The sequence below is a fragment of the Panthera uncia genome, chromosome E1, assembly GCF_023721935.1.
Source record: "Panthera uncia isolate 11264 chromosome E1, Puncia_PCG_1.0, whole genome shotgun sequence".
Classification (NCBI taxonomy): domain Eukaryota; kingdom Metazoa; phylum Chordata; class Mammalia; order Carnivora; family Felidae; genus Panthera; species Panthera uncia.
Genome location: NC_064814.1, coordinates 47,222,168 through 47,243,236, shown reverse-complemented (window position 1 = coordinate 47,243,236; position 21,069 = coordinate 47,222,168). Strand labels below are relative to the sequence as shown.

The window sequence follows — 21,069 nt, the reverse complement described above, 5'->3', positions numbered from 1 at the left end:
GGGGTCGGGGGAGTGAGTTAACCCCTGTTGGGCTTTGAGAAACCTGTCCTGCCCCCTGGAGGGTCAAGACAGGACACCTGGGGCATTATCTTGTCTGTGATCCTGGGTTGCCATGACAGCTACCGAAAGCCTCTGCCCTCCCAAAACTTAGGGAGGTGCGGGTCAGATCATAGCCAAGTGACTTGTTTACATGAGTGTGTGAAATTGCACAAAGGAAAACAAAACACACACCTTGCACTTTAAAAGTTCTGATGTCATCGTGGACATGAACAAAATCTTACCCAGCTGTTTGTACCGTGTGTGTGTATGACCGTCCTTAAAGTTATTGTTACTGTTTTTATAAAATAAAATAATTTAAAAACAGATAGTCATGCTTTCTTTGCTTTTGGAAACGGCTCAGGTACAGAAGGGTGAGAAGGGAGGGGTGGGGTTTTTATTCTGTGGCATTAGCCTCCCCTTCTCCAGACTGGAGAGGACCCTGGCCTTTTGAAAATATCGCCCCCCACCACCACCTCCACGGGAGAAATGGCTCCAAAAAAGCTCCAGATGATCAGGCCAAAGCCCATCTATGTGGGAATGGTTCCTTAGCCAGGGTGACGAAGGGTTCAGGTCCTTGCTAGAGCTGCAGCCACAAAGGGCCTCTGGGACGTGTCCCAGCTGTTTTGTCCTAGACTCCCTACATGCCCAAGGCATTGAAACGTCCTCAAACCTGCAACCCACAGTCGGCCTGAGGTGTCACTAGGGCCCTGCTTTCCCAAAGGAAATGGAGCCTTGAGAGACCAATCCAGTGTTGGCCGCTGTAAGAACCGTGTCCCCCAACTCCTCTCCGGGGCCTGCCACGTGGCTGTCTGGAGACAGTTCAAGATCCCCTGGCCACATGCGTCCCTCCAGCCCCTGGAAACACATTGCTGCCAGCGCTGTCTCCACCTCCCGGTCTCCCCTCGGCAGTTGAGGGAACCCGTTCCCGACTCGGGACCCAGCTCTCCCTGCCACTTGTAACTGCAAGTTCGGGGCAGGGGACACCTGCCAAGCCCCAAATTCGTCGCCCCCGAATTACAGAGAACACCCTCTGCGTGGGGTTGCCATGAGGAGTAAGTGAGGTGTTTGCAGAGTGCTTAGCACAAGAGCTGCCACCCAGTAATGCAAATCATCGGTGGTCTCGAGAGGTGCTCGGCCCCGGGAAGGGCATTCAGTACTGTCCCAGGGAGCGGTTTCAGCCCTGCCCTGGTGAGGGCTGTTCCCTGCCACGACTGGACTCCCCTCCGGGCCCAGGGGCCAGTCCCAGGCGGGAGGGGTGACCCACCAGGCCAGCTGCGTCCTCGGGGCCAGACGCAGCTCCGTAGGGAAGTAATTCTGTTTTTACGCTGGTTTTGGCGTGTACGTGCCGAGGGGGAGGGGGTGCAGAGTGGAGGTTCTCACAGTTTGTTCTCTCTCTTCTAAGCAAAATGAACATCTTCCCTCTCAACTATCCAAGACAGGTGTCCTATAATGAATTTCTCCGTACAGAAACCAAGATGTCCTGAGAGCAGAGTACAAGTTCTTTTAATTATACTCTTGAAAAATGCCGTAAGTCAAAACCCTGGAATACAGGAAAGCTCTGTCTCTGCCCCAGGGAGAGCCCTGGTCTGTTTCAGCCGTGCAGAAAGGCCCCGGGGGTCTTGTAGTTCCGTGTGCTTCGTATTTGGTCAGAGCCTTAAAACTGGCCCATACGCTGCTCTGAGATTTTGCGAAAATAACTGATTCAGTTAAATAACAGTCTCCAGGGGGAACTGGTCTAAGAGGTGACTACTACCCACCTCAATTCAGAGCCTGTTCTTCTGCCCGAGGCCACTGAAACCGGATACCCCCCTTCACAGGTCCGCAGGTCAACACAAATGGGGCCCCTGCTAAAAACATCTTCAACCAATATTCCTGCCAAAGAGGTCAGTTGGCAGGCATCTGTTAAGCCCCTGACTTGGTCAGCACAGCTTATGTGCCCATTTCTAGATCTAACCAATACGTAGTTACTTCTCCCCTCATCTTTGACGGTCAAGGGAAGAGCGCAGAAATAAGGGTCCCATCTGGCAGAAATGAGGGGTGTTATCAACATTTATGAACCAGAACCGGGCTGTAGACCTTCCGGGTGTAGGCTATCCCCGCGCCTTCAGAACGATCCAGAACCATACCCTCACACCCGGCTGAGGGGTGATCAGAGCTGTCACTGAGAGCTGCAATTCTCCGAGCAAAGAGCACATCACGATCGCCTCTGTCTGCGGTGCAGCGCATGTTGGTGGCTGACTCTTCAGTGCCCAGGCCAGAGGGGAAACTGAGTTTTTAAACCGGGACCACAGGAATCTGAAACGCTGGAAGAGGCAAGGCCCGCTCACCTGGGAACCTGTGTGAGCCTGTGCAGAAACAACACTACCCTCCGGCCCCGTGGGCAGCACTGTGGGGGTCTGAAGTGGGCTGGTCCTTCTTGAGCAAGAGACGACTGAAGGGGACGGAGACAAAGGGAGCAAGACCTACAAGTAACAAGAACACGTAGGTGGCAGAGAACCTGGAGACGGGGGCTGCCCAGGGCTCTGGGTTGACGCCCCCCAAAGACACAGTTACATTCACCGGCTCAAACATAAAAGGGAACAAACTATTCTGGGGGGCGGGAGGAGGGAGGAAACCACCCTGTAGTCTTTCAGAACAGTATTCACTGCCTCACGGCTTTCTTTTACCGTTTTAAACCCGTGCCGTCTGAGCGTAGCCCCCATTTGTCCAGTGAATTCTATGCAAATGTGTCATGACACTGCTGTGAACAGAACAATGTGTACCTGGTACACACTGAGCATACCCAGGGGTGGGAGAAGAGGGAGGGAGGAAGCAAAGAGGAGCCGCCTCCTTCCCCACTGCGCGCTACAGATGTGCCCGCGGAGCCCGAATACACGGCAGATGGCCCCTCCCCGGAGGCAGGGGCAGAACCCTCTACCCACTCCCCAGCCTCCGGGAACAGTCTTCCTTCCACCAGCAGGCACTCGAGTTATTATGCATCTAGACATATGGATATATACTCTACAAGGAGGCCCCGACAAAGCCAAGCTCGCACGCTGGCTCCTCACACTAGTCAATGCCAAGTTCAGCTACGGCAGCAGCCACACCAGCCCCCGCCTCTCCGTTACAGAGTTCACAGCTGGAGTCCGAAAGAGCTACGCTCCGGGGGGGTGGGGGGGGTGGCGGGGGGTGGCGGGGAACACGGTAAGGCCATGTGCTCTCCCCCTTCTTTCTCGGGCATTCCTGGAAGCCAGCCTCATCTACTCCTTGGGGATCTCAAACATGCAGAGGCTCTTGTACTTCTGCAGAAGTTCGTTCTTGGTCCTGACTTGCTCTCGGAGGCTGTGCAGCTGCTGCTGCTGCTGCTCGGGACTCAGGTGGATGCCGGGCATGGTGCTGATGACCTTCCGCATCTCCTGGAACTTGGTTTTGAGGGCGTTCAGGTCCTGGTGGATGTCGGGGCTGTCCTTGTCCATACTGCAGGGAGCAGAGGGAGGTCGTTAGCATTCATGGCTCAGACTGCGGCAACGCCTGGCTTCCCTCCCCTGTACCCCACAGAACTCGCTGTCTTCCTACGTCATCTTTTAGAATGCCTTGTTTTCTATGTCCCCTCACTAGGCTGCGCACCCCCACAGGACAGGGACCAGGTGCTGGGCTCACAACCGGCTCAAATGTAAAAGGAAACAAACTATTTCGGGGCAGGGGGGAGGGGAGGAGGGAGGAAGCCACCCTGTAGTCTTTCAAAACGGCTTTCTTTTACCGTTTTGGTGACAGCTGCTCACTAAAGGCACCCCCACACCTAGCACTGTCATCGCAGCCCCTCTCGGCGCGCCCGCAAAATTAGACGCTGACACTGCATTAGCTCCGAGGGCAGGGACTGTGTCTGCCTTGTTCAGAGCTGTATCCCCAGCCCCCGGGCGCTGTAGGCACTCATGTAACATTTGTTGCAAGAATGAATGCACACATCATTACCAACACCGGGGAGAAATGGCAAGCAAAACTTGCTGAAATACGACATTTCTTCGAATTTGAGACGTTTCCAGGCCAATCAGGAAACCTTATCAGCTAGCAAGAGCTAATTTTAGCTGATGTTTTGATGCTTGAACCTGTTAACATAAGCACCAATTTCCACGGAGCTATTCATACACTTTAAATTAGTTACAAGCTACTGGAAATTTTTCAGCAGGTACCAAGCTTCTCCTACCAGTCATGTAAATTCCTTGCCTCCGGGTCAAGCTCATTTTAAAGACAGGATCATTCGCTTCATCTTCCAGCTAGCTATTGTCAGCTGCCCAGAGATCCAGGCTCCCCTTGTCACTACTAAATTAACAACAGGAACAAAACCTTCACCTAAGATCAAAGAAACAGGCTGTCGGGTGCTCCCGTACATTTTTTAAAAGTGAGTGAGTGGATGAGCTTTTGCAAACAAACAGTTGGGACTAAAACTAAGAGCCAACTCAGTAAGCTGTGCTCAAAGTCACCCTTTGAGGCGTAGGAGGGAGAAAACTGTCAATGATCATTTGTTTTTTTTAATAAGCGTCCATCCCTGATGGGAAATTTCAACCCAGATGGTGCTAATTCATGTTTATTATTCATCATGTCTCTGCTTACGCAGACAGAATATCCATCTTCCCTGCTGGTCCACTGGGTACGCGCACACCCAGCAAAGGAGAGGGCCCTGTTCACTATCCCAATAGCTCTAACTCAGAGGCAAGAGAGAGAGAATCGCTCATTCTAGGGACTGTTAACCAGCCAAACATTTCTTGTCATTTGATGCCCTTGCTTTAAATATACAGTTAATGGTACACCTTATCCCAGTTTCTAGGGAGGAGTAATTGGTATTCACGAGAATTGTAAATCATTTAGAAAGAAGCGAGGGGGGGGGGGCATCTTTTATTTTAATCATTTTAGATCTCAGCTCAAATCTACCACTCTGCATGGAATCCATCTGGATCTCTGAAATCATTATACTTGGGTGGCGTATGTGTTAACACATTGTTACGAATGTAAGTCCCAAGGGAGTTTTGAAATTTAAAAAAAAAAATACAGTTTTAAGAAAACTGATGGACATCATGAGTCTGAAAGGACCCGGTAAAAGCAAACAAATGAAAATACATAAAATGAGAATTTGCACAGAAGCAATGATAATTCAGGTCTGGAAGCAAAACATAACCTGGCCCCCAAAGAAGATTTCATTCTGAAAGAAAAAGTGGGCCAGGCTCAGGATGCTCGCTTCTGAAAACCCCTGAATCTCAAGGGTTGCCCATATCCTTTACCCGGTGAACTTTTGGTAAAGGAGCCCCATAAAAGCTTGCCTGGAGGGAAGCTATGGGGAAAGGGGGGCACGGAGCCTACAGCAAAGGCCCCTGCTGCCAGCTTCTCAGCCTGCCCTAGTTGGTGAAGGTAAATAACCCAGAGCTCCTGGAGCGAGGAAAACACTCTATTCAGGAACTGGCTCGAACCAAGCAAGAACCTGCTAGGCCAGGATGACTGTGAAATACTCGCACCAAAAGAAAAGAGGCCCAAATATTGAGTGAATAAAGGCAGAAGGCTCCAAGTGGGCCTGCCTTTGTGTTCAATGTGAGTCATCAGCCAACTTTAGAAGGGGGGGTGGGGGTGGTGGGGAACAAAAACCAAAAAAACGAGGAGACTAGGCCAGGCCGAGAAGCACGAAAGTTGCACAAGTAAGGGCCAGGTTAGGGAACTTCGGTCCTGCTCGCAGGAGTTTTGAAAAGGCGGACAAAAATACTACCGCTGTGGCTTGATTGACAGGCCACTTCTTCTCCATCTTTTGAGCACATCCTGGGCGATACTCAGCATCATGTGCACACAGACGTTCTGTACGTGTGTCACCAGCCTCGGGGCAAACATCACAGGCTTTGGAAGGTGGCCTAAGAATGGTGCCGAGTACAGCGCAGCTTCAGGTTTTAGTACGGGTGCTTTGGGACTTGAAGATGCCAGCTGGCATCAGCCGGGCAAGTGTGTCCACTGGTAACTCAGAAGCAAAGGGAACCCAGCCGGTCACTGAAGCCAACCTCCTCCCAAACTTGAGACCACGCGGTAGCATGACCCCTTCCCATTTCTTCCTCCTCAAAATGTCTGTGACCCCCCCGGTGTCACGGCCCCACTGTCCTATAGCTGACCCACCCTGGGACCAGTCCTTCTCACCCTCTCCTCCTTTCACGCTGCTTCAGAGACTGGAGTCTTTCTAGACCAGTGGTGGTGCTGGTGGCGGGGGAGGGGGAGGCTGTTGTTTTTACTTAATAGGTGCTTGAGGGAAAACCAGTTAAAAAAAACAGACTCCAAGGCTTAGAAAAGGAAGGTCCCTCTAATCCATGTTCCGGAGATAACCTCTGTTAACACGGGATACGTACTGCTTCGGACCCGCTTCAAAACATACAGACTTTTTTACTTGCTTTGACAAAAATGTTACCATTCTTGCTTTTTTCACTTAAGTTGCACCTTGGATGTCTTTCCATGTTACCACATGTACAATTATGCAGCTAAATTATTTGGCTACTGATGGGAATTTGGATGTTTGTAACTTACCACTTGCAATCAGAATGGCAACGGACCTTCTGTACCTATATCCGTAAGTCTTGTGCACGTATTTTGATAAGATGATTTCTCAGAAGTCAGTTTCTAGGTTGAAGGTTGTGTGCATTACCATTTTTGACAGACTGCCAAAATGCCCTCCAAAAACTGTACCGTCACCGTGGACACGACGCTTGTCCCTCACACCCTCAACGACGCTGTTACACAGCCAGCAGCCATTGGTATTTTCCCTGCCTCGGTTCAGCCAGCGCCCAAGAGGGGCTCTGAACCTCCTACCCTTGCTTTTATCTGCCCACAGGATTACATGTGAAAGATGTTCCCTTTAGGAAGAGGCAACAAAAGGCTCTGCTGCTAAAAGAAACTTGAAAAAAAACACTGCTCTACAGAACAGCCCAGAAAGTGTTCATCCACTTCGACCTCTTCAGATGCCAACAACTCCCAGCATGCCCTCCTTCCTGAATTTCAGGAGCCTTGTGCCAACGGTTCCTGCACATTTTCTCCCTGGAGCCTGGGGGCGCCTGCAAATGTCCAAAGTGGACCCCAGCCTCCTCGGTATGCCGCATTTCAGATGGAGGGCGCTGGGCTGGAACGCTGTGCCCCACACGTGCGTCCACATGCCCCAATGCCACGTGCTTGATGTGCACCCAGCCTCCAGTCCGGCCCACTCCTCCTCCTTACCCCTGCCTCCTCCTCTCACGGGTACCAATTTCTAGACCCTTCCAGACCTGGGTCCTCTCCTCCTGAAACCCTCTGCCCCACCCACCTCTACAGAATCCAAGTCTGAGCTCAAAAATTCCAAGACTACACCTGCCGGGCAAGTCTGCACTTGAAGGGGGCCACTCAGGGCCAGCTACAAGCAGCCTGTGGCCCTTCCAGGCCCGACTTCCCACTCGTCCCCAGACTCCGTGTCAATGTTCCCCGCGGCACCTGTCCTGCCGCACCAGGTCACTGCTGACCTGTGCGCCTGCCTTCGCGGAGTCTGTGTTCCAGGGAGGCGCTCGCGAAGTTATGCTGGATGAATACAGATGAAGTGGCACAGGAGGGAACAGGCTTGTAAACTGGCCCAGAAATAATTCTTCCAAACAGGCTGTAAATATCCCCTGTCCGGGTGCTCCCCCTGTTCACTGGGATTTGCCTGAAGGAGAAGTGAAGGGCACAGAGGGCTCCAGTCACATGAGCACAGACAAACCCCATGGAGCCGGTGGGGTCCTTTCGCAGCCTTCTCCGCTGATGTGAGGGCTGCTTCCTGCTCAACCCGAGGACAGGCCTCAGCTGGCAGGGGGGGCCGGTCAGATGAGAATAGACCTTGCTTCGGAAGAAGCAGCTCAGTAACATCCCGTATCCACGAAAGTGGTCTCGCCTGGGCTCTGAGGTCTTGCTGACCTGCCTCCACAACAAAGGGACTTGTTTTCAGCGATATGGCCCCAGCTTGAGAGGTAAAGGACAACGCTCTGTTCTCGTCACTTAAACTACTTCTGCACTGTCACAGATGGTTCCCCTTTACCTACCCAGCAGCCTAGAACACTTTAAGGAACTAAAAAATTCAACTTGAAAAATTGTTCAAGTACCCACGTTGATAGAATACTTGTACTAGGTGAGCCACAGCCATCAAGGCAAGGTATTGACAATTGCAGTTCAGAATTCCTAGGCTGGGACACTTGGTTCCAGACTTAGATTAGATCTGGCAAGTTTGAGGGGGAAAAGCAATGAACTTTCCCTGGTCCAACGAGCCTCATTTTATTCCTCCTTTGCTCTACATGTACTTCTATAATGTGATTTCTATACATAACAGGAAAGGTCTCAAAGAGTTGGGAGTGCTAACATTTCTTACCGGCGTAAAACTGACATTTCTCTTTCCCCTTTCCTCATTCTTTAAAATTAACACAAATGTGTAGTTTTAATTATTCATTCAACCACGGGGCAGACAGCAGGAGGGCTGCAAGTCTGTGGAGCCTCTCTCCAGCGCCAGGCAGGTGCATCCCAGCCAGGAACACAAGAAGTAGGAGTGCTCCCCACCCCTCCCCCTCCCCGCACCTGCCCTCCAGTGTGGGAGGTGGCCTCTGAGCAGGTCCATAAGCATATGTAGCATTTCCCTGGGCAGAGACAGGGCAGGAGGGCACGCCTGCAGAGGGCCTGGAGTGTGCACAGGGCTCGATGACTCCACGCACACAGAGGCACTAGGATCACAGCGACTCGCTCTGGGGCTCTGGGCTCTCTGCTGCGTGGTCCAGGCAAGCCTCTGAAGAAGGTCCGCACAGAGCCCTGAATGGAGTGATACCAGCTGGGAAGGACAGTATGGGAAGAGGAGGGAGCCCTAGAGACTGGTAAGTAGAGAGAAATTAAACTGATAACATGTACAGGATGAACTAGAGACAGGAGAGATAAAGGCAGTTTCTAATTAAGAAGAAACTAAATAAGGGGCGCCTGGGTGGCTCAGTCGGTTGAGCGACCGACTTCGGCTCAGGTCACGATCTCACGGTTCGTGAGTTCGAGCCCCGCGTCGGGCTCTGGGCTGATGGCTCAGAGCCTGGAGCCTGCTTCCGATTCTGTGTCTCCCTCTCTCTCTGCCCCTCCCCGTTCATGCTCTGTCTCTCTCTGTCCCAAAAATAAATAAACGTTAAAAAAAAAAAAATTAAAAAAAAGAAGAAACTAAATAAGATCCATGGGGCGCCTGGGAGGCTCAGCTGGTTAAGTGTCCAGCTCATGGTCTCACAGTCCATGAGTTCGAGCCCCGCGTCGGGCTCTTTGCTGGCAGCTCAGAGCCTGGAGCCTGCTTCGGATTCTGTGTCTCCCTCTCTGTCTGCTCCTCCCCTGATCGTGCTCTGTCTCTCTCTCTCAAAAAATAAATAATAAACATTAAAATAAAATTTAAGAAGTGACTGTAAGATCCAAAAATGAGGTTGGAAGACCTGGACCATGAGTGTTGTCAACAGACTTGGAGGTAAAGGGACAGATTCCAGCCTAAATGTTCCACTAACCAAATCTCAGCATTTCAGCATTTCCTAGCATCTCAGACCAGCTACAGGAAGCAGGCCAGGAAAGGTCAAGGTGCTATGGGTAAATGTTGCCAAGAAAGGAAAGAGGGAAGAGCAGCCTGGAGAGATCATTAAATGTGCCATGAAGATTTAAGAAGTAAAACAGTTTGGTGCTGGAGAACAGAATGTCCAGAAGTAGAACAGAAAACATATGGGGATTCAGTGCACAAAAAAGGCGGCGACTCAAGCAGAGAAAACAATGAATATTCAGTCAGAGAAGTGGGAAGATGAAAAAGCAGGGCCCCCTTCTTTCCATCAAAATAAATTCCAGAAGCTTCACAGAACTGAAGGTAAAAAATGAAACCGTAAAAGTCCTAGGAAAAGGGGGTCAATATTTATCGTCTTATCAGAGTGGGAAGGCCTTTCTAGTAAGGACCAAAATTCAGAAGCCATAAAGGTAAGGCTTACAAAATCTGCCCACAGAAAATGATATGATTCCAAATGACAAAAACAAACAAACAAACGAAAACCAGGAACAAAAAAGGCAAAAGAACAGCAACAACTTGGGGAAAATATTTACAATACACTTGACAGACAAAGGCATACCTTCCCCGCTATACAAAGAGCGCATTCAAAGAGGCACGACCTAATAGAAAATGGACAGTTTGCGGGGGAAAAAATACAAATGACATAACAAGTTGCATATGAAAAGATGCTTATGTGATAAAGCAAGACACAGATCAATACGACATATCCTCTCTGACCTATCAGATCAGCCCCAGTGAAAAAGCTGAATGGTGAGGGCAGGGATATGGGGGGAAAGACACAAATACACTGCTGGCAAAGTGCACACGGGCCCATTCTTTCTGAATTTGCCAGTTGTGATCCAAATTTTAAATTCACATATCCCTGTGCTAGAAATTTACTCTGGAGACTCTCAAGAGTCTACAAGATGGCATTTACAAAGACGGTCAGTGCAGCTCTGAGTGCAACAGCAAAAAGCCGGAGACCACAGAGTGTCCTCGGGGAGGGAACTGTCGACGGAAAGGACGGCATGGTCATGAAATGGAGGGCGGTACAGTCTGGGGACCCGGGAGGGAGGTGGAGGAGGGGAGGGACAGGCCCAGTTGTCATTTTGTGCCTGTGGGTTGCTCTTTGAATCTACCTACAACCGAAAGTTTTAACTTTTTTTACAACGGTAATCTTTACGTATGTTTTTTAAGTTTATTTGTTTTGAGAGAAAGAGAGAGTGTGCAAGCGCGCAGGTGACTGGGGGAGGGGCAAAGAGAGGGAGAGAGAGAGAGAGCAAATCCCGAGCAGGCTCCATGGTGTCCTCACAGAGCCTGACTCGGGGGCCTCACTTGCGAACCGTGAGATCACGACCTACGCCGAAATCAAGAGCCGACTGAGCCACCTAGGTGCCACTACAACTGTAGTGGGTTTTTTTTTTTTTTTTTAATTTTTTTGTTTTAACATTTATTTAGTTGAGAGAGAGAGAGAGAGAGAGAGACCGAGTGGGAGAGGGGCAGAGAGAGAGGGAAGGAGACACAGAATCCAAAGTAAGCTTCAGGCTCTGAGCTGTCAGCACAGAGCCCGACGTGGGGCTTGAACTCATGAACCGCAAAATCATGACCTGAGCCGAAGTCAGGTGCTTAACCGACTGAGCCACACAGGTGCCCCAACAACTGTTAATTTTTTAAAAATGCTCTCTGGATGGTAGATTTCTGGGCCATTTTGGGTTAATCGAAGGAGTCCAGTCTACAGGATTGCGATTTGGAGAAACGGCTAAGAGGATGTCGCCCTCTTCACTTAGCGATGGCTGCGAGTGAAAATGAAAAATGAGAAACGCCCGTACCCTCCACTCCGGCAATTCCACCGCTGCGGGTTCGCCTCCTCATAAACGTTCTCAAATACAAGGGTGCTTCCCGGGGTGGCCAGCAACGGCAATAACCAGGAAAACCCGCGAGTGTCCGTGAACAGAACACTGGCTACGTAACTGGTGGTGCAGCCACCTTACTGGGGAAGGCCTTCGTGTGTGAGAGTGGAAAGGTGTCCAAAACAGACTAACAAGTGCAAAACAAACACAGTACAGTATGATCTCAGTTTCCAGAAATTTTTTTAAAGACGCGCATATACAGTTCCTGCCAGGATACTTACAATTAGAAGTTACGACTGGTGAGGGAACTTCACTTCACACGATTCTCAGTTTGCAACTGTGACTTTTGTGTACCTGAGGGTGCGGTACTCTGAATTCTTTATGAGAAGAGAAGGCCTAAGCTCACGGCAGCGTCTTCCTTCCTCACCTGGCCAAGGAGTAAACACGTAATAAAAGGGCCCCTGGGGAAGCTCCAGGGGAGGAAGAGATCAAGGGCCTGCATGACCGAGCGGGTCCTGGCCCTCACCGCCTCCGGCCAGGCCTGCCAGGACGGCGTCCTCACTGGCTTCCAGGCAGAGGAGCCACCTCCATCTCCAGCACAAATCTGACTCCATGGCCGGAAGTCCTCGCTAGCTCCCCATTCCCCAGAGGACAGAACGACCATGCAGGTGGGGGACATGTGGTCCTGGGCGCACTGGCTCTTCCCGGCCCTCCAGTTCTCCCTCCCTTGGCTCGCACTTCCGCCCCAGTCCCACCCCTACCAGGCCGCCGCCGCATCACGTCCTTGCCCCCGCTCTTCCTCCTCCCTTTCATAATTTAGGACTCCCCACTGGCATCCATCCCAACAAGTCTTCCGACTCCTCCAGGCTTCCCAAGGCCTCCTCTGCCTTCACCGACCCTACCACAGTCTGTCTCCTTTTTCATTAGCCTAAAGACCCCAATACACGCCTATACATATTGTAACATCACATCCTAGCTTTTTTTCCACGGCGAAGGCATCTTTCCTTCTCTCTGAGTCATTTTCCTCCAAGTGGATTTTTGCTCTTCTGTTTTGTCCTATCTTTTGCTAGGGCTTTTCCTCACATGCTTGGTGACCTTGGCTGCCCAGTCATAAAGTTAAGAGTAAAATACTATTTGGATTATGTGCATAGTGCACTGCTTTCACTATACTAAATGAAAGAAGAAAAAGGCATGATCCTATGATAAAGTGTTGATTTTGACTTGCATCAGATGGGGAGGGGGAAGCTGAATGCGAATAGAAAACATAAATATTTTATATTGCTAGTAAAAAGCAGGGTATGAATAAATAATGGAGAATATTAAAAAAAAAAAAAAGTAAAACACTAAAAGGCTCAGCACAAGCTCTCAGTAAGAGTGATACTTCTTGGGGCACCTGGGTGGCTCAGTCGGTAAAGCATCCGACATCAGCTCAGGTCATGATCTCGCAGTTCGTGAGTTCGAGCCCCACGTCGGGTCCCCTGCTCATTCTCCCTATCTCTTTCAAAATAAATAAATAAACTTAAAAAAAAAAAAAAGACTGATACTTCTTTTAGTTTCTTAAAGTGAACTAAGTTCTTTCTTGAGAAGCCCCCATGTCTTTTCTTTGGGGCTGATCAGACACTCCAGAGGAGGGATCTCTGTCTCTTTGGCTGCCAGTCTCGAAGCCAGGTCAGGAAAGAAAGCTAGGGCTGGGTCTCAGAATTCAGTTTGTGAACTTTCTCTTAATCCCTGTTTTCAGGATTGGCTCCCTTTCTCCAACTCCTGCCACGTGCTTGGTGTTCCCCAGTCCAGAGATGCTCTGGCTTATCCTTAAAAATAAATCTTGGGAGAGAGTAACCCTTTGTCTGCCAAGATGGAAGAAGGGTTGTCACCTGCTTGCTTGGAGTGGGGAAGAGAACTACGGGATCTGACTCTTAAACAGACTTTAGGTAATCCTCCTGTTCATAGTTCTACTTCACCTCTGTTTCCAAGAGGGCCCTGGAACTGCCAACTCCTGAGATTCAGGGGGGAAGCCATGGTCAAAGGCAGCTGCTTATGGATGCTTCTTGGGGCTGATGGATGGATGTGCCATTGGCCGTCTATTTTGTGATAGCTGCCTCCTCTCCTGTTCTTTTTGGTTTCATTAAACACTCTTCACTGTCCTTTAAGAGGGTACAGAGATAAACACATGTGATCAGCTCACCATCTTTCAAAGAACACTGCTCTTGAGTATACTTTACAACGATCTCATGATTTAAGTATGTTATCCCATTTCACAAGAGAAGAGACTCAGAGAAGCTAAGATCACCTAGCTCAAATACTATAAAACTGTAATCTGAACCCACTGTTTGAGGTCCATTCTTTTTTTATTCTTAATTTTTTAAATGTTTATTTATTTTTGAGAGAGAGAGACAGAGAGAGCAAGCAGAGGAGGGGCAGAGAGAGAGGGAGGCACAGAATCCGAAGCAGGCTCCAGGCTCTGAGCTGTCAGCACAGAGGCCAATGTGGGACCTGAACCCACGAACCAGGAGATCATGACCTGAGCCGAAGTTGTAAGATTAACCGACCATGCCACTCAGGCGCCCTGAGGTCCATTCTTATTATTCAGGTATTAGAGAGATGAACTAAGGCCTGGGAAGGTTACATATGAACAAAGATTACAAAGCAAGCAAACATCAGTGTGCGGATTTGAATCCCAGACTACCTGACTTCAAAGCCCATGTTCTTTCTAGTGTGTACCTTACTGCTCCGTGTTTAAGGCCAGCCCAACGCAACTGCTCTACTGGGGTGCAAGAATATACTCTCAGGGGTCCAGGAACTGTCTCTGCGACTGTATACATCTTGTGTTTTCATTTTTCTTAAAACCAATATATTTGGGTTAGTTGGGATAAGCCATTTATAATCCAGAACTGCCCTGGGATTTGGGGGGTCTGCATTTGTGTTTCTTTGCCATATGTCACTGCTGCCAGGAAGTGCCACTTGAGGACCGCAGGCTAATGAGAACAGAACAGAGTCTGCCTTACCCTATCAACAATATGCTCATGCCAAGTGAAGCCAAATGAAGGCAGGGTCTAATGTGAGAACAAAGGCTTTGCAGTTGTTCGAAAAGTGGTGGAAAAGCATGAAGTCATTCCACAGCAAGTGAATCTAGTCTGGCTAAACTCAAAAGAAGCTGGGCCGTTGACACACTGGACCTTCATATCGTGGGGAGCAATTCCATTTCAGCAAAACATCCAAGAGCACGTTAATGTTCACCTGAATGTTACTGTAACAGTAAAACTCTGTTTTAATTTACCTTATTTTGGTTTTTTAATGGCTGAATAAGTTGTTAGTGTCCCTGACCCCTAGTGCCATGTGCATTTAGTAACATGACAGCAAAAATAATTTAGGCAAACATGGGGATCAAGAAGACTTTTGGTTGTACTTTTTTTTTCCCCCCCTTTACAGGGTCAGTTTGAAAACGGGCTGACCTGAAGCCTGGCCAACAGAATGATACATCACCGTCTTTGGCACTCTGTAAGAACACGGCACTCCAGGGCAACTTGTATCTTTGTTTCTTTTAACGATTCCTATCATCGACCCTCCAATCTCTTTGAATTATGGGTCATTCCCACTCATGTCTTTTTTTCCGTTCAGACTGGTGAGCAGTGTGGGGGTGGAAAGTTGGCCCTTTTTACGGCGTACACCCCACAGCACTTAGCAGTGTGCCGCACAGGGAAGATGACCCACATCGGGTGACAAAACGGAGGCTCAGAGAAGCCTGACCTGCTCCAGATCACTGGGATGCAAACTTGAATAGTGACTGCAGAGCCTGTGCATTCAGTCCCTACACTGGCGTCATTTTTAGGAATAGCGCCTGGCCGTCACGAGGTCTGGCAGCTGTCGGGGCTCAACCGTTTGCTGAGCTCACGGTGCGACTAGGTGTGGCCTTGGGAAAGGCCTCTTCCCCCGGGTCTGTTTCCCCGTCGGTAAAATGGGGGTGTACCCGAGAGCACCTCGGCCTCTGAAGCTCTGAAACAGGTGACGAGAAGCGGGGAGGGGGAGGGGCGTGTCGTGGCTGGTCCTCTCTTGGGCTCTTACCATTTGATGATGTTGTGAACCAAAGGTAAAAAGGAGTAATTCTCCTCCTCCTTCACGCCGGCAGGTGACTGAGGCCTCGGCGCCGGCGACTGCTGTGGCTGAGGCGCGGCGACCGGAGGCGGCGGCTGCGAAGGCGGCAGCGGCTTCGTCTCGGGCAGCGGCGGCTCGGCCGGCGGCGGTAACGCATCCTCGGCCTGCCGCCCGGCGGCCACCCCGGCAGAGGCCATGGCGCTCGGGACGCCGCCGGTCAGCAGGACCCCGGCGGTCAGCTCACCAAAGCGTCGCGGATTCCAGACGTCACCACCAGGAGCCCGCGGGGCGGGGAGAGGGACTTGGAAGAGGCTTGTGCGCGTGCGCACTAGGGCGTGGGCGGGGCGACAGCGCGGGCGGGACAATGGGGCGGGGGGTGGGGCTGCTGTTATTAGGCAATGGGCGTTTGACGGGTCTGGGTTGGCCTGGATTTGATTGTAAAACGGAGCAGCTAAATTATTAAGTAGTCAGAAATAGACTTATTTCAGAAATAACATCTTATTCCTATTCCCATGACGAGGAGAGTCCAAAAGTAGCTAAAAAAGAGAGACTGAGATACGTAAGGCTCCACGCAGCCAGCCCTCCAGAAAGCCTCCCAAAGAACCGTCTGGAACCACACGCAGAGTAAACAACTTACCCACTACCTGTTAAGTGTGTGAAGCACTGGGCTCTACGGGCGTTAACAACCTAGTGATGAAGAACCTACAGCTCCTACACCACGCGCGTGCCTCCAGGGGGAGAGGCAGCAAACCCTGGCCAAGCGGGTCAGGTCGTGTACATCTCTAAAAGCTCCGCATGGCTAGATGGGGAGGAACTAATAATCTAACATTTAATATGCATCTTCTAGATGGCGGATGCAATGTTAAATGTGCGGGCAGGGGGTGGGGAAGGCTGTCCTGACTTCGATACAAGGCAGAAGGGGATTGACTAATGCGGGGAGTAAATATATCCTAGAGGAAAGTCAGTGGTCAGGTATTCTCCATACCTGTGGGCCAGTTCCTTAAGCCCCTAGGTCTCAGTTTCTTTATCTGTAAAATCTTTAGTTCGAGGTCATGGCAGAGAACTGCTTTCTGACTTCAGATCCATGGCTGACTTCCAAAGGTCTGGTTTGCCTCTAGAATCCTAGGGCAAAGGGAGGGGACCCCTGGTGGTTTTGTAATTATACTTCACAAAACAAGTATGATATGGGAGCTGTATAATAAATTTCTGGGCAATGGGACACCCATCCTAAGCTTAGCTAGGGGGTGGGAGAGGTCATGAGCTGGGAAAACCCCAACCTTCCTCAGTTGACCATCAAGGGTCTTAAAGAGAGGCAAGCAGGCCCACGTTCAGGTAGCAAGATGAGCCATAGCAGTTAAGAGCAAGGTGGCTATTCCCAAGAAAAGCATCGATGCTAAGGTTTTTAGATGCATCAGGAGAGGTTTACGGAGGCGGATCCCAGGGAAGCCAGAGCATAGAAGGAAGTACGAAGTTGGAGAGTTTGCTACAGAGGCTCTTTAGTGATGGGCCTTCGTACAGCTTTCTGTGGCAAGAATTGCCCAGAACACCCCGGAGGAAAAGCAAGGGGAGGGAGGGTCTGCGCGGTTTTCTTCTTGCTACCCATGGACCTCTCCACATCAGGGAGGAGTTTTAAGAGTTCTGGTAGAGAGTGGAGGAGAAGGGCTTGTTGGGATCAGACCAGGTGTGCTTGAAGAGGCATCTGGGGAAATGGCTTGGAGCCATCTGGGGGAAATAATGATGGGGTAATAATAATAGTAATTACCACAACCACTGTGGAATAAAAATAGGTACAAGGAAGAGTCACGATTGTTATCCCAGTTAATCCACAGAAAAGCTCCAGGAGGCAGATGTTAGTATCTTCATTTCTTAGATGAGGAAACCAAGGCTTATGATGGTTAAGATACTGGCCCCAGGGTCACACAGCTGGCCTGACACCAAATCTATGGTCTTCACCAACACCTAGGAGACCTCGGGTCTCTACTGGCTCTGTAACTTTATGATTCAAAAGGTTGAAGTGAAGTTTTTATTCAGAATTCAAAAAGCAATCTGATACTCATCAATAACAAACCCATGGCAATCGCACATCATCTTTTCCCTCCCGGTGTGTTGTGTAACTTAATTACAAGTCTCAACTTTATCGTTGGCAGAATAATGAGGACATCTCTTTTAAAAAAACCAAAAAACGAAAAACCACTTCAAGTATAAATAGATATGGCTACAGAAAACAAATTGAAAACGTAGGAAGCATAAACAAGTAGGGTGCATTGACAGTTTGCCCTAAAAATAGTTAATATAATTAGTGGCCAAGAGTAAAGCTGACTTCATAACATTGTGAGCAGATGTCAGAACAATCTGCTTGTGCCGGCTTCATTAAAGCCGAAAAGTGAGTCTGTTCATAACTGCTCTGCCCAGAGTCCAAAAAGGCAGATGCTCCCTGATACGTAAGGACTGTATGTTGTTAGAGACATCGCCAAGTTCAGCTGTTGGGTCATTGCTTCCTTGGGAAGATTTACACTGTTGCTCAAAGAGCCTTCCCAGTCAAGTTGGTAGTTACAAGTTCAGGGCTATGGAGCCAGCCTGCCTTGCCTCCAGGCCCAGCTCAGCCTGTGTGACTTCGGAGAGCTGAAGGACCTCACCGTGTGCGGCCCCATACCCTCCCAGGAGGACTCAGTGGGTTATTACATACAAGTTACTTAGAGAAGTGTCTGTGAACAGTAAATATTCGTTTTTATTATTCAGATGTGGGGCTTGCTCCTTCACCAATGAGCAAAACCCAGGCTGATGGCAACTAAGAGGAATGAGGTAGATCAAAGCTCCCCAATGCGAATATAACACAAACCGTAAATGCAAGCCGCGTATGCTGTTTTCGATTTTCTAGTAGCCGCATTATAAAAAACCCCCCAAAAGACAAACCAAACAAAACAAAAACAGGTGAAATTAACATCAGTGATATATTTTATTTAACTCAATATGTCCATAATATTATTTAAACATGTAATCAGTGTCAAATGAGTAGAGGTGCTTAACTGTTTTTCATACTGGCTTTGAAATCCACTATGTATTTTGTATTTAAAGTACGTCTCAATTTGAACAGCCACATTTCAACTGCTCATTTCCAAATGCAGTCAGCGGCTACAGAACTGGGTGGTGCCGTCTAAGAGATCAATCTGTATCAACATAGCTCGTAATCATAATAGAGGAAAACAGCAGTTGCATAAAGGAAATAGAGTATATTACTACTTATAAGTGTTTGAAACATGAAAAATGAATACTACGTATTGTCTGTAGATACAAGACACATCAGTAAAAAAAAAAAAAAAGTGTTTTAAAAGGGGCTAAAGGCTAAGCCTCACGTTCATGAGACGGGGGATAGGCATGTCACAGCAACTTCCTGTATAGTGTTATATTTCTTTTATGAGTTATTAGAAGACTTGAAGCAAATAGGAAAAGTATGAATAATTGGCAAGTGTGGGAGCAGTCACGTGGGAGTTTGGTACAGAAGAATCTCGGCTCTGCTTCGATCTGGCCGTGTGACCTTGAACAAGTCATTTCACCGCCTTGTGCCTCAGTTTCCTTATCTGCACAATGGAATCATAACAGCACCAATTTATTAGGGCAACTGTAAGGGTTACGGGAGTTAATGGATGTGAAGAGCTGTGTGAAGTGGCATATGTATGGTAAGCAATATTAAGTTTTGGCTACTACTGCTGCTGTTGCTTTAATTTTTCAGAAAAAAAGCCCCTTCTAATGATTTCTTATAAAACGAATGTTACCACAAGAACAAATACAAAAACCGGGCTGCATCTAAGAATGGAACTTTGAGATGCTCTAAGTGGACCTACGCCACAAATACCCATGAATGTTCTTATGATACATTTCTTCTACGTGAAGTCCAAAAATAGTCATTTCTCAGCCAGACGGACATCATGGGGATTGTTAAATCGATCATGTCATCGGATGATTGAAGGCTTTTTCATCAAAGCCGTGTTCTTACACATGATTCATCCTTTTCTCTCATTGCCTAGAGCCTCAGGCAGGTTGGAAAAGCTCCATGATACTTTGATTTTGTGAGTTAAAAAAAAAAAAGGCAGCAGTCATTGTTGAGGCCAAACGCAGTGCAACATATACCAGGAAGTGGCTGCCTCAAGCCACGATTCACTGCTTAAACGTCAGACAAAAGCCTCTTCCTCGGTCAATGCTGCAGATGGCCTGCCTTCTCTCTCTGAACTAGATTTCATTCTTTTCTTTGTATTCCTTCCAGCCATTCTCTCCTCTAAGACACTCTGTTATGCCCAATTTCTCAAATCATTTATGTTAGTGGTTTCATTTCTTGGAAGCCATCACCTTCGGGCATTTCAGCACACAAATCCGACCATATTCCTTTCAGACTCAGTTTAGTCCTCATTCCTTCTGCTTCTTATTTTCCATCAGACTTCCCCGAGCCCTGATACAACAAAAACGAGAGGAGGAGCGCCTGGGTGGCTCAGTCGGTGGAGCGTCCGACTTGGACTCAGGTCATGATCTCGAGGTTCGGGAGTTCGAGCTCTGCATCGGGCTCTGTGCTGACAGCTTGGAGCCTGGAACCTGCTTCAGATTCTGTCTCCCTCTCTCTCTGCCCCTCCCCCGCTCATGCCCTGTCTCTCTCTCTCTCTTTCTCTCAAAAATAAATAAACGTTAAAAAAATTAAAAAAACAAAAATGAGAGACAATCCGTTCTCAGAACTAGGTTTTTTTCTAAAATAGTCATTATTGTTCTGATACTATATTCTTTCCAATCTCTTTATTAAGTCATTTTCTAATTGTTAGTTAGCCAAGGTGGTGGTGGTGGTGGTGGTTTTTTTCCTATCTGCCAGCTGCTTCCCCACAGCCTCAACGTTAACCTGTTCTGTTAATCCTTTTTTTTTTTAATGCTCTTTTTCTCATGATGGCTGTCTGGTTTTTCTTACCCTTCTTTCCTTTTTGCGTCCCCCACCTCCCCCCCCCCAGAAGTTACTTTGTTTCCCTCATTGGATTTACTGTAAGTCTTTTGCTTCTTGGTTACTAACCCTGATTGCAAAATTATAATTAAAAATGATTATGTCAGGTAGCCTGGGTGGCTCAGTTAGATGAGCATCCGACTCTTGATATAGACTCAGGTCATGATACCGGGGTCATGGGATCGAGCCCTGCCTCGTGCTCCACACTGACGCTGGAGCCTGCTTGATATTCTCTCTCCCTCTCCCTCTGCCCCTCCCCCCCCAAATGTTACAAATTATTATGCAACGGGCAACTGGAATGCTAAGGAGGCTGTGTGTCTGGTCCCATTCTGGCCCCGTGGCTGGGCTTCCAGACCTCTTGGGACGTGAGGAGACGGTGTGTAGCCACAGGCATTCACAACATCCCCAAACTCCAGAATCCAACCAGCTCCAAGCTGAAAAACGGGGGAAGCATGGTGAGGGAACAGCGACGTTTGTCCCATTGTCCTTCATCCTCTCCTTACAGCATGACTTTGAAAATGGGGTTCTGCGAGCTGTGAACAGTTCCTGCCGGTTCTCTGGTTCAAACACACTGTGTGCTC

At 48.9% G+C, this 21,069-nt stretch overlaps 1 protein-coding gene and 1 long non-coding RNA gene across 3 annotated transcripts; one reads left to right on the top strand and one right to left on the bottom strand.

Annotated features, from left to right (window-relative positions):
- Positions 1-1,520: 1,520 nt before the first annotated feature.
- Positions 1,521-15,800, bottom strand: MED9 (mediator complex subunit 9). 2 transcript variants are annotated; one of them, XM_049638027.1, is made up of 3 exons: positions 15,484-15,798; positions 3,319-3,495; positions 1,521-2,501 (listed from the first exon to the last, which is right to left on the bottom strand). In XM_049638027.1, exons 1-3 carry the CDS (start codon positions 15,708-15,710, stop codon positions 2,363-2,365), a joined length of 543 nt encoding a protein of 180 aa, XP_049493984.1. In that variant the 5' UTR covers positions 15,711-15,798; the 3' UTR covers positions 1,521-2,362. The 2 variants fall into 2 exon arrangements, with proteins under 2 accessions (XP_049493984.1, XP_049493985.1); XM_049638028.1 differs by having other exon boundaries at positions 1,521-3,495; positions 15,484-15,800.
- On the top strand, positions 15,782-20,298 carry LOC125927558 (uncharacterized). Its single transcript, XR_007459365.1, has 3 exons — positions 15,782-16,277; positions 18,940-19,190; positions 19,945-20,298. It is a non-coding gene; the product is annotated as an uncharacterized LOC125927558 (long non-coding RNA).
- The last annotated feature ends 771 nt before the right edge of the window (positions 20,299-21,069 follow it).

Bases quoted from the DNA above. Each gene is read 5' to 3' on its own strand.
- MED9 (XM_049638027.1), bottom strand. From the start codon at position 15,710: ATGGCCTCTGCCGGGGTGGCCGCCGGGCGGCAGGCCGAGGATGCGTTA. The intron at 3,496-15,483 runs GTAAGAGCCCAA...TGCTCCCTGCAG, and splicing joins GTTCACAACATCATCAAATG to TATGGACAAGGACAGCCCCG. The intron at 2,502-3,318 runs GTACAAGAGCCT...TGTTACTTGTAG, and splicing joins AAGAACGAACTTCTGCAGAA to GTCTTGCTCCCTTTGTCTCC.